The 13,212-nt window shown below is 37.3% G+C and overlaps 1 protein-coding gene across 1 annotated transcript in view; it reads right to left on the bottom strand.

Annotated features, from left to right (window-relative positions):
* Positions 1-8,686: 8,686 nt before the first annotated feature.
* The window catches only part of NALF1 (NALCN channel auxiliary factor 1), a 487,323-nt gene continuing 482,797 nt past the window's right edge, over positions 8,687-13,212 (bottom strand). Inside the window, exon 3 of the mRNA XM_074815333.1 lies at positions 8,687-11,158. Within this exon, the coding sequence (XP_074671434.1) occupies positions 10,863-11,158 (296 nt within the window). The 3' untranslated portion in view covers positions 8,687-10,862. The remainder of the gene's footprint in view (positions 11,159-13,212) is intronic.

Raw genomic sequence — 13,212 nt, 5'->3', positions numbered from 1 at the left:
CATGCCTGAGGGAAGGAATGCCATCCAGAGGGATCCTGAAAACCTTGAGAGGTGGGCCCATGTGAATCTCATTAAGTTAAACAGGGTCAGGCATAAGATCCTGCACCTGGATAGGGGCAATCCTCACTATCAATACAGACTGGGGGGTGAATGAATTGGGAGCAGCCCTGTAGACAAATGCTTAGGGATAGTGGTGGATGAAAAATTGGACATGAGCTGGCAATATGTACTCAAAGCCTAGAAAGCCAGTCTTTTCCTAGACTGCATAAAAAGAAGCATGGCCAGCAGGTCAAGGGAGGTGATTCTCCCCTCCATCATTCTCATGAGAGCCCACCTGGAGTAGTGCTTCCAGCTGTGTGGATCCAGAGGAGGGCCACAAAAATATTCAGAGGGCTGGAACGCCTCTCCTCTGAAGAAAGGCTGAGAGAGTTGGGGTTGTTCAGCCTGGAGAAGAGAAGGCTCTGGGAAGACCTTATTGCAGCCTTTCAATATATAGAGGGGGCTTATATGCAAGATGGAGAGAGACTTTGTAACAACGCCTGTAGTGATAGGACAAGGGGCAACAGTTTTAAACTGAAAGAAGGTAGAATTTAGATTGGACATGTGGAAGATATTTTTTATGATGAGGGTGGTGAGGCATTGGAACAGATTGCCTAGAGAAGTTGTTGGAACAGATTGCCTAGAGAAGTTGTGAATACCCCATCACTGGAAGTGTTCAAGGTCATGTTGGAAATGACTTCGAGCAACTTGATTTAGTGAAAGATGTCCGTGCCCACAGCAGGGAGGTTGCCCTACATGATCTCTAAAGGTCCCTTCCAACCCAAATTATTCTACGATTCTGTGATTCTATGAAATGCTCAGGGGATATTAAGCAGGAGGCCATAGTAAGCAAGAGGGCATGGAAGAAGACTGGATAAGCTAAGTGGGTAGAACTGATGAACACATGCTTGAAAAAATCTTTGCTTTCTTGGTCTGGTAAATACATTTACTTTTGAAGAACATAGTCCGTCAGTTTCAGTCTAGAGTATAGACTAGCGTAGTCTCATGAATCTTTATTAAGAAAAGTGAAGCGACTCAACTTTAAACTAAAAAAGATGGAGAATATGTTATCAAGAAAAAAAGAAAGACAGAGTTCTTGAAATAACATTACATATATATCAAAAGCTTAATGAGTTTTACTTCAGTTTACACATACTCTGTTTCCTTCTTCTCATCCCCACGTGAATAACGGTCAGCCAGAAAAAATATTTCATTCTGTGTTCCAAATGGTTTTCTTAAAATAGGAACCACACTTAACTGGCATTTACTTTATGCCTGATGATGTTGCAAACAAAGTTGAAGCCTCACGTCTCCTCCTAGGAAGCCAGTGGCCTAATGATGAACTGGCATTGATGGTCCACTGGTTTTAATCTACTGAGTCAGTGAAATTGCTCTCATTCACAATGTCTGAAGCTATTAATGGCAGGGAAAATCTGGCTTCAAACCCTTCTGACATGCAAAAGGATTTGCAATAAATCTGTACATTAAAATAGAACAATCATGGTGGACTTTCTTTATCCGTTGCAGGCACCTACCTGTGTCAGCAGGACATTAGGTCAAAAAGGCAGGTGGCTGTGAAGGTGTGAGTAGAGATCTCAGATATGTTACAGGGCTGTGAGGAAACTGTGAGACTTTTGACTTATTTTCTCACCACATTTACGGCTCAGATTGTTATAAATGAACTCTATTTTCACCTGTTTTTTGCTGCAGTACCTTATGCTGGTTTCACCTTATTTTATCAGGAGGGTCAGCATTGATTTCCACAGACGTGCTGCCATCATTTACTGTCATGCAAAATAGTTCCTAAAACATTTGAAATCTGACTTGTAAACATCGCTGTACTTACCTTTTTGAACTGTTGTTTTGTTATCAATTTCTTTTGAGAATAACCAATCCTTTGTGATGAGACAGACAAATATCTAATACCACTTAATAATTCAGATCCTCATTGTAAACTACTGAATATCCCATAGGTAATAATGAACATGTATTTTTGTAGATGTCACACCATTGAAATTTGACATACACATGATCTAAAAATTAAATTATTTTCTTTTGTGGGTATTATTTTTCATTTCTTCTAATTGTATTCCCTTCATAAGAAATCTGAGATGAACAGCTGTAAAGTACTGATTTTATGTTATACAGTACAGTCTGGAAAACCAGCTGAATATGAGGAAATTACCTTGATCTTTGTATTTGTGTCAGAAGCATTTTATGAAACAGGTAGCTGCAGTCCAGGTCAGAACACAAGTTCTTTCAAGTTCTTTTCTTTTTTTCTTTTTTTTTTTTTTTTTTTAAATTTTGTTTGTTTGTTTTTCTTTTGAGGAAAAAGGAAAGTTGTTTAAATTTAATCATTATTTAAAATAATTATCCCCCCCCAACACCTTGGGTTTAATTTTGTTCACAAATCCCTAGTACCCAAAAAGTCAGACTCACTGTTTGCATCTTTAGATTTATTCTTAGTAGAGCATTATTTTTAGTATTTTTTCACAATCTTCAACAGTTTCTCCTGTCATTTTGAAAACAAGTTTTTCTGTGAGTCATTGTAATAAATTATTTCATCAAAGTTCTCTGTAAAAAATTAAAGATAGTATTAGTTGCTTAACTAAAGTTGCTATAATAATACAATATTTAATATATTATTACAATTTACAGCTTTTTTTCTTTTTTTTTTTTTTTTTTTTTTTTTCTGACAGGACCACATAGCCCTCTTTTCAATGCTAAGAATCATAGGACATTCCATATAGTTAAAAAACACTGATGCCAGTTTAGCCCGTTTCAAAGAAAATCCAGTCCTTAACTCTGAAGAAAAAAAAAAAAAAAAGAAAGAAAAGAAAAAGGAAACAAGATTAAACACAGTTAATTAAATTTGCTTTTAACATGAGCTTTCTGTTCATACAATTTGGGAATAACAGAAGAGTAGAATAATTTTAATTGCAAATCTGTTAACATAACCATGTAATTTGTAGCTGCATAGTTCAATATGAATCTTTAAAAGGCCAAAAATCTGGTTTTGAACAAAACAAAGGAAAATAAACAAATAAAACCAAGCAGCTTCTGAAAAACTACATAAATAAATTATCATTAAGGGTTGATAATAAAAAAATGCAATTATCAAAATTCTTTAATTTAATTTTCACTTGTAGGAGTGAAAATATTGTCAATTTTTTTCAATATTTCTTCTTGTATTTATAATCTTGTGTAAGTTTTTGCATATTCAAACCCTGAATGAAGCTTGTTAGATTTCAGAAAACGAAAAGTCTATTAAATCAAAGCTCAAAGCTTTGGCTCAACATGACTTTTGCATAGAGCTGCAGCTAATTATTTGACCAACCACTTGGACAAACCTTTGGAACATTTCAATCTTTCAGCTGTTCACATGCTTATTTATCTTATCCATGTGAGTTTATACGTGCTCAAAGGGACCTTGGGCTTTTGAAATCCTCCCTGAAATCAGTGGAAGGACTTGCACTGAAACTGGCGGGTTTTGATCCATGGCATTAATCCTAGTTCCATCTAAATGAAAAGCATGAGTTCCATTGAATTCAGTGGACCTGTGGACTAGTGATGGATAGGAAACTGATGGGAGAACATTCCTCTGTGAATGAAAAAATAAATGTTTGTTTGTTTTTTTGTTTTTCTGCACATGTAACAAATATAAAGCAGGAGAGCTTTACATCTTACCAAATGCATTTAATTTTTCAGAGGGCTGCTAAGGCAAAAATATGTCCTAGGTCAGACTGGTGACTCTGTCAGAGAAACGGAAAGGTGGAGGGAGGGAAGGAATGGGAGAAAGAAAAGACTTTCTTTTTTTTCTTCTTTGTTTTTACTGGTCTTCTCCAAACCCCACAAAACTAGTGACTTTTTTCCCAGTGTTCACAGGCCTGACATCTTCAAATGGATGCAGTTGCTCCACTTTCTTTTCAGAGTTTTCCTAGAAAGCAGATGAGTAGCAGTCGATAGTTAAATACCACTACCACATAGGAACTTGGTCCTATAAAGTGCTAGGTGCTCTTCACCATCAAACAAAATAACCAAAACTGAGCACACTTGATTGAAAGCCTATATTCTCTGTACAAATCATAATAAATGCTGTCAAAATTAAGTAATGCTACTAGGTTATTGACTGCTTAATATATAATACGTCAACATCCTTCAGGGGATGAAAGGAGAATCTCTCCCACATGTGTGTGGTAACCAGAACTTGCATATTTTTACTAGGCCAATTAATAGTTCATTAATTTATGTCCATTGGAGCAATACTAAAAAAAGAAACAGATAAAAATGCTCCTTTTTCTTTCTCAGTCAGTAAAGAGTAGCCTGCTGATTAGAGAGAGGACTGATGTGCATTCACAGGAAACTCAGTCACTGCATTCTAGCTGGTATAAGGTTATCACTTCATCCTCCATCTGTATTTCATGCAAAAAAGCTGGTGTAGGAGACTAAGTCTAGTAAAAAACTTCAGAAATGTGAATCCCTTGGTGAAGAGAAGTACTTCCTGGGTGTTCAGAGAATTACTCTGAGAGGGCAGAGCTAAAATAAGACTACCTGTTCAGTGTAGACCACTGGCTTAGACGGCACCTTTCTCAGTAGATTCTCTTTTTATATCACCAACTCTTATTGTGTATTACACTTCATCCAGCTTAATTCAAAGGTGTATATTTACCACTTATACGATACATAAAATTTTGGTGCTATAATGCTCAGTGTTGTCCTGACTAGAGATACATTCAAATAAATCTTGCAGCAGTGTATGAAGACATTATTTCCCTCTGCTGCCTGCTTTATCCCTCTGAACTAAAGTACCCCTCTTTCTTTAATTCCCCCCACTGCTAAAGGCTCAATGGAAAGGTATGTGTGGCTGTGTTACAATGTCCCAGTTGGCAATCTAGTCTTCACCCAGATGCCCCTCATTCTGCACTGGAGTGGGACACCATGTCTTCTGTTCTGCTTATCTTACTCTGGGAGAATAAATCCAGTCTAAATCGTACAGGTGGGCAGCTGGAAGGGGTGATATCTGAACTGCCACAGAGAGATTTGACAGTGATTCCCCGACAAACCTCTTGTCCCTTCTGCTGAGATAGTCCTTAGTGTGAGAATAGCAAAAGTATTTGAAGACCTACACAGCTGGTAAACTCTTCACTCACTTTACTCAGAAGGCTGGTTACAAAGCCTGCCTATAATTTTAATCCTATTTCAGTTGTTTGGGGAGTTCAGTGCACATATTGCCTTTAAAGCACACTAGTGGTTCCTCTAACCTTTGTAATGGGGCCTGACTGAGACTGAAGGTGAGAGCAGGGCAAGCACAGTCCCCTCTGAAAAGTAAACTGAGTCATTTTGCATATGTCCAAGAGCTGAATGTAGCGTTAGGAGAATGAGAGAGTCTGGAGAATGGACTGAAGTACTGAAGTGCAGTCAGCACTTTGAACGGAGGCTCTGCCTTAGGATCCATGACTGAGACCTGTGCTACTGTCACCTGCTGGAACTGCTGGGATGGGGTCTGTGCTGGGAACTTTCTGCAAAAGTCAAGGGTTTGCATGAAGATTTCAGGAGAATAACTACTAAGATTCTAGGAGGCAGGATGGTGGAATGAATAACAAAATATGCCCCTTCCCCCCAAATTTTTCACTTTTCTTATTACAAAATATATTTCTGCTGCTGAAATTCTACCTGTAAATTCACACTCCATTGTAAGGAATATAAAAACAGTAATTTTGCCCTGCTTATTTTATAGGTCTTATCCTTTGGCATTTTTACTCTACAATATGCTGTATTTGTAATAACTGTGGAGAACATATATTTGTGTATCTCTCTTTTAAATAGAACTATTTCTATATAGATTAACAACTACATATGAGTCTTTTTTTTTGCATCTCTGTGATATTTTGAAGAAGTATAGCTTGCTTCTCAGATGGATTTTCCAAGCTGGCCCGGCTCTATTTTTATTTTTTTTAATTTCATCACTCACAGTAATTCTCTCTCCCTTCTTACCCCTCCAGGGACAGATCAAGCTTGTTAGCATTTGAAAAAATGCTGGAAAGTACTGGGAAACTTAGAGGTGTTCAGTAAATGTGATTGCTCAGAGCTGTTGCGGAACATGTTGGCAAATTAAATCCATCAATTGAGATGGTATGCACTCCAGTTCTATTTGCCATCCAAAAATCTAGTTTTAATGAGAACTATCACATTCAGACTGAACATATTATTTTCCCAAGATTTTCTAAAAGACTGCTGTTTCCTGACAGCTGCTGACAGATGACAGAGACTCCTTTTACCTCAGAAAGGCTATTTAATTTCACCTCTGAAATGATGAGTTAGTTGTCCTGTTTTCCTAGCTAAATTTTGAAACCACTCCTTCACCACACTAATATAATAGTAGCCAATAATAATAAACCAGAACCATTCACCATTAATATGCCATTGCCAGTCTCTTGTTAAAAACTCAATTGGCTAGGGCTGAACCCACTGATCCTCTGTTGATGCACTATGGCCACGAGCAATTCCTGAGTAAAGACTATAGGACAACAAATTGAAACCTATGTGCTACAGTGAATTTTTTGTGGGTGCATGCCTGTACCTGCATGCCATGCATGCCTGTATCAAGGCCCATTGATGTCAACATGACTCTGAGCCCAGCTTGAAGCTTGCCTGTGCAGGGCTCATCACAGGGCTGTGGCACTGATGACATATACAGTGAAAGCTGCCGTAAGGACCATGCACCTTCATAGAACCTTTGCTTAGGTAACTGTTTACATGTAACTTGAAATTTCCTAAGACAAATTTGTTTCACTTAATAAATTTGTTTCACTTTCCTTAAAGCTACCTCTACTCCACAAACAAGTTTTGTTTGTGCTTTGGATAGTCGCTTAAGACAGGTTTCACTGTGTAAATTTGTGTGCATGTACATAAGCTGTCTTCAGCTCTCATGATAAGCAGGTATCTTCTGTGCGGAGAGGCAATGCTTACAAAAAGGACATTCATTATGATAACAAATACAGAGAGAGGAGAAGACAGTGCCCTTGTCCCTCTCTTTTTAATAGAAGAATATAACTATATAAGCTAAGAGTCACATCGCATACCGGATGAAACCTGCCATGTCTGCTCTCTGAAATACAGCTCTCATTCTTTCTTCTTTAATCTTTTAGAATAACATTATTTTTAATGATCAAGAAGGAATTACTTGAAAGTGTATGTTTGGTTTGTATCTATTGTTCCGCAGATTCTTTGGCAGCTGATGGCTTGGTTTCATCATTTATAGAATTCAAACTTCATTCTAATGTTTTGTTGGTTTTTATCTTTAAATTATGGCGTGCAGAAGGACACCCTTCACCTGCTATATATTAAAAAAAAAAGATACTGTCTCTTTAATGAAAGAAAAGCGTCAATATAATGTATTACCAAATGCAAATGCAATAAGGAATAACATATAGCTCTGGTTATGTTATATGACATTTGGCTTAGCAGTATTAACATATTGCACAAAATCTGGATTTTCCCTATTGCAGAAAATAAGACGATAAAAGACATGGGAAATTTCTCTCTTCCATATGATCATAAAATAAATATTATTCAATTTTTTCTTTTTCTTCTCATCAGTCATTTGCAGAAATATTTTAGTATTATTTCTTTGTTAAGCCAGCTCTTTATCATGTATGTATTACGCATACAGTACAAGGAGAAATGGAACAAGATGGCAGTTATAGCAGTGGCAAGATGCAAATTTATTCTGGCAAAAAAGTAATATGTGCACAATATCAAGCATGCTTAAGTTTGTGCCAGGAAAACTATTACGAATGAGGAATGGATGGAATGGAATTTTGCATCATACATGATTACGTGTTGCTTAACTTCATAGAAGAGTCTTTGTCTACTCCTGATGTCCCACGTGCCACCAAGAGAAGCTACATACCACACTGCTGGAGTGAAAATGGCAACAGATACCCCAGCAGTAGTCACCTCTGCAATATGACTCTTTGTTTCAAAAATTAAAGAAATAAACCTCAAAAAGATGACAGAGAAAATTTACAGACCATTGAACTGCAGGCACTAATTCCAGGTGGAGAGAGTGGGAGGAATTTATTACATCTTGTACTCGTGTAATAATTGAAAGTTTGTAATTGTTTTCTGCTTAATTTTGCCCAAGTTTAATTTGGCTACTCTATGCATGTGATCATGTTGTCACTGTTTTTCCTTATGTCTCTCTCATATTGTATGACATGTGACTAAGTGTAGCCAAGCAGTGGAGGAGTCATATTTTTCACGGACACCACTTGAAAATATTTTTATAGAAAAATAAGGGATGAAGGATGAAGAAGAGCAGCAGAGAAGAAAAATGCCTTAAAGATCGCTCTCTACATTAATTTACCATGAGGCAAAACAGAAATAACTCTTCTTCATGTGCCAATTCAATTGGGATGAACCAGACTTGTTACTGTATTGGTACAGTGTAAAAATAGATGACAGTGAGTAATGGTGTGAACAAAAAAACCATGAGGAACATCACAGAAATGGATGTTGGATGGCCTTTGCACAGCAGAGGTAGATAAAGGTTATAACAAACTGTTTACTGACCATGTACACTTACTAGAATTAAGAGGTCAGTTGAACAAGAGCTCACCTAGTAAGAGCTTTCTCAATAGTGTGACTCATCAGCTGTTTTACAGTACCAGAGCACTGCCCAGTTATTGCTCCATCACTTTTCAGTAACATCTATGTCCCTTTAAAAGTCTACATTCTATCATTAGTTAAGGCTTTTTCATTGCATTTCTACTTTTTTCCCCACTTTTTGCATCAATTCAATATGATTAATACATGTGCCTCTAACAGAAAATAAAATAACTAAAAAGCACCATGTTTTATTGAACAAAATATAGCATATGCAAGGAAGGGAAGGGAGGAATTATAGAAACAAACCAGTGCTGAAGAATTTTTCATTAGCTGGTGCTTTTTGTTGTTGTCATATTTGCACAGATCATTTTAGGCTCCTCAGTCCAGGCTGTAGTAAAACACTATCAAAACAAATACTCTTGCAAAATATTTGAGCTTTCGCAGCTTAACATGTGCATCTTGAACCGCTTAAGCAGCATGGTTATCTTCTTTTTGTTTTTCTCCAGAATTTAACAGACCATAAAGTGTATACAAAAATGCATTATGCACCAGTGATTAAATGTTCTTACAACATTAATATTTACCAAGGGGTATTTCATAGCTAGAAAGTAGGTAACTATATTTTATTTCCTAAGAGAACATTTCCTATAGTTTTCCTTCGTCTCCCAGCTACACAGCAAACATCTCTAAAGTGCACTTCCCAAGTGTAGTTAGAGAATAGGAAGGAATGTAAAGTTTTTAAAAACAGCCCTTATTAACTTTTCCTTCCATTGATTCTACTGTAAACTCTAAAAAGCCTTTTTAAAAAGCAAATTCTCATACACTCAGCAGGTGAAATGTTCCCACAAAAATAAAAGTAAACGAATTAAAACCCACCCCAAACAATGAAAAATCAGCAATCATATTACAATCTTTTCTCTTGACTAATCATATCCTAGTATATCTTTACTGTTTTTATTGCACATTTATGAAAACGGTTGTCCTATATATTTAAAAAAAAATAGTTTCTTTATCTGTGCTAACACATTCTTGTGCACCCTTAATAACTAGAGTAACTTTCAACAACATGTAGATATTAGAAAAACAATGAAATCAAAACCAAAGAGATATTTTGTATTGTAGATGCTCAAAGGCTTCTAGTGTAATTTTGTTGAGACAAAAAGACGGATTTTGGAAGCTCTTTGCTCCCATTCCTTATGGAAAGCTGCTGGTTATGTGACAGCAGGAGAACTCAAAACGTAATTCACAATGAATGCCAATCCTTCACCTCCAATATGAAGGCTTCCCAACTACTCAACTTGCTGAGCATAACTGGTTTTACATAGCATATCTAAAAAAGGCTGCTCCTGTTCAACTGACCAGTGAGAAAGGACTGGACTTCTTCAAAACGGGTATTGGAGCAACAGTTTGTTATATATTTTTTACATTTTTTAACTGTCCGATCCCACCTTGTAAGGAGAGCACTTGTTTGTTCAGCTAAAAGGAACCCCTTTCATGCTCCTTTTGGGTTTGCTCAGTCAACTGGTTTGTGCAACAGTGGCAGAGGCACACTGAAATTGTGTACCCATTCATTGTGATTACACAGACAGAAGCAAATGTATGTTGTCTGCAACGGGAGATGGGAAGGGGAAAGGAGATGAATGGTTCCCATGGGTAAGAGGACAGTTAGGTTTGTTTGGGTTTTTTTGTGGTTGCTCTTTTTTTTTTTTTTTTTTTTTTAAATTTTGTTTTGTCATTTTTGTGGTTTTTTGTCGTTTTTTGTTTTTTGTGTTTTTTTTTTTTTTGCTATGTCATGGAATCATAGCAGTCATTCCTCTAATAGAAACTGACAGGACATAAAAGACAGAACTATCAGATGAACACACACAATGACTAGAAATATATCGACAGAGAAAAGACTTAATTTAGCTTTGAGAAACCGTCCCAAAAATAAAATCCTGTATTAACAAGTGCAAAAAACAAACAGAAAAGAAACTCCAAACATTAAAACACAGTGTATAAAATGGTGTGAGAAATTTAAGTCACCATACAGCCTTTTAGTCAATAAAAAGCTGTGTTCATGTGTCCTTGTTTGGGTAGTGGCCCATTCTTTTCATTTTACCCAAAAAGTCATTCAAGAAGAGATCTGAGGGTAAAGCACTCAGTCCTTGTTATTTTTGACTGTAGTCATTTGGGCCTGTTGTGTTTCTATCACATAAGATGAAACCTTTCTTTTATTCCTCATTGGTTGAATTATCTTCCAAAGTTGTTATGCCTCCAAAGCCCAGTCCTGTTGAGTTCTGTGCTGCTGAGACTGTAAGTACTGTATGTAAGAGAATTAATACAAGAATACACAGTTTAAGTCTGCTGTTACACAGTCTTGATGCTGATGAAACTGTGAGCGATGTCCTGTGACACATTGTTGAGCCACTTGTTTTTATAGTCCCTTTGGATTGATGATCTGATAGTAGTCCCCATCTGACATCACAGCATTCTGGTTCTGCATTGGTTGGATAGTTTTCATAGAGCCCTGTAGGGTAAACACAAGAAAAAATAAATATCAGGCACAAAAAGATTGGCAGAAGTTAGTAGCTCAAAGGAACGGTCAACTGTTTAGTTTAAACTATCTAATCCACATCTTTGGGTGAGCCTGAGGCCCTCAAAACACTTGCCATTTTGTATAATTAGACTTGTTGAAGGGATACGTGTCATCTAACAGGAAGCAGCATCAAAAGATCATTCAACAGAAGTACGATACTGAGCATGGTTGTGTAAAGAAAGAGCATTAAAAAGTAATTATTGATGCCTGAATGCTAAGGATATTTGAATTCTTACTTTTTGGGAAGTAACAACTAATGATGAAGTAACAACTAATCTGTACAAGTTTCAATAAGGCCAAATGCCGGGTTCTGCACTCCAGCCACAGCAACCCCCAGCAGTGCTACAGGCTTGGGGAGGAGTGGCTGGAGAGCTGCCAGTCAGAGAGGGACCTGGGGGTGTTGATTGACAGCCGGCTGAACATGAGCCAGCAATGTGCCCAGGTGGCCAAGAAGGCCAATGGCATCCTGGCTTGTATCAGAAATAGTGTGTCCAGCAGGGACAGGGAAGTGACCTTACCCCTGTACTCGGCACTGGTGAGGCTGCACCTGGATGACTGTGTTCAGTTTTGGGCCCCTCACTACAAAAAGGACATTGAATTACTCGAGCGTGTCCAAAGAAGGGCAACAAAGCTGGTGAAGGGTCTGGAGCACAGGTCTTATGAGGAGCAGCTGAGGGAACTGGGGGTGTTTAGTCTGGAGAAGAGGAGGCTGAGGGGAGACCTCATCGCCCTCTACAGCTACCTGAAAGGAGGTTGCAGAGAACTGGGGATGAGTCTCTTTAACCAAGTAACAAGCGATAGGACAAGAGGGAATGGCCTCAGGTTGCCTCAGGGAAGGTTTAGACTGGATATTAGGAAGCATTTCTTTACAGAACGGGTTGTTAGGTGTTGGAATGGGCTGCCCAGGGCAGTGGTGGTGTCCCCATCCCTGGAGGTGTTTAAGAGTCGGATCAACATAGCGCTGAGGGATCTGGTGTAGTTGGGAACTGTCAATGTTAGGTTAATGGTTGGACTGGATGATCTTCAAGGTCTTTTCCAACCTAGATGTTTCTGCGATTCTGTAATCAAACTAGGCGTTTCCACAAAATTTGAAAGGATCTTGAAATTCTTCCTCAGTCTGCAAGAACATACCAGTAATATCACTGTCCATGAAAAGTTGAGCATGAAATAACTAATTAATATACTGACAATATTGACCATATTGATTGTCAAACCAATACAGATCCAATAGTTTCACAGGAACAACTTCCAAACAGAGCTGTTCAGAGTCTACTTTTTTACCCTACCTCAGCTGAGTTCTTCCAGCTGGGATGTTCTCTCTGGCATATCCCAGAGGTAAGAACAATCTTTCCTTGCCATGGAATAATTGGATCTCTTGATATTTCTGAGTATACATCTAGACCATTTCCTTTTGAACTTTATTGAGTTACTCAGCCTGGTCTGATTATGAATTTTTTGAACAGTTAAAGGAATTCTGTCTTTTCCAAAAGGCACAACTGTCTTTTTGGAAATTGTCAATGTTGTCTGCATTACTATATAAGAAAGTAACATAACCAGAGTGTTCTGTTTGCTTCTCACATATTTTCTTTTCTGATAAATTAAAATAACATAATTAGGTTGTTTAACTAATGGTCAAATGCAAGAATGTCTAGCATAATGGCAAAACACTTTTTCTCCATTTAAACTATCTTGGAATAAATTTTGCAGTAAATAATTACTCTATGGTAGTGCTATGTTTTAGTAGAAAAAAACTATCTGTATTGAAATATTAGGATAAAGATTTTGAAAGCAGCTACATAATAGCTATAATTTATAAATTAACTTTACTTCTTGGAACAAGAATTACATTTTGTCTGAAGTACCATAATAATATTACTTTCAAAAAACAATGCCTACGAGTTTAGGTGTAACATTCTTATGTCCAGAAACCAGACAGCTTATATTTTGTGAATAACCTGTAAAGAAAAGCAGCACACCTTAAAATA

Source organism: Strix aluco, chromosome 2 (assembly GCF_031877795.1).
Source record: "Strix aluco isolate bStrAlu1 chromosome 2, bStrAlu1.hap1, whole genome shotgun sequence".
NCBI lineage: Eukaryota > Metazoa > Chordata > Aves > Strigiformes > Strigidae > Strix > Strix aluco.
Note: the sequence above shows the minus strand (reverse complement) of the source record. Positions and strands in the feature narration are given on the sequence as shown.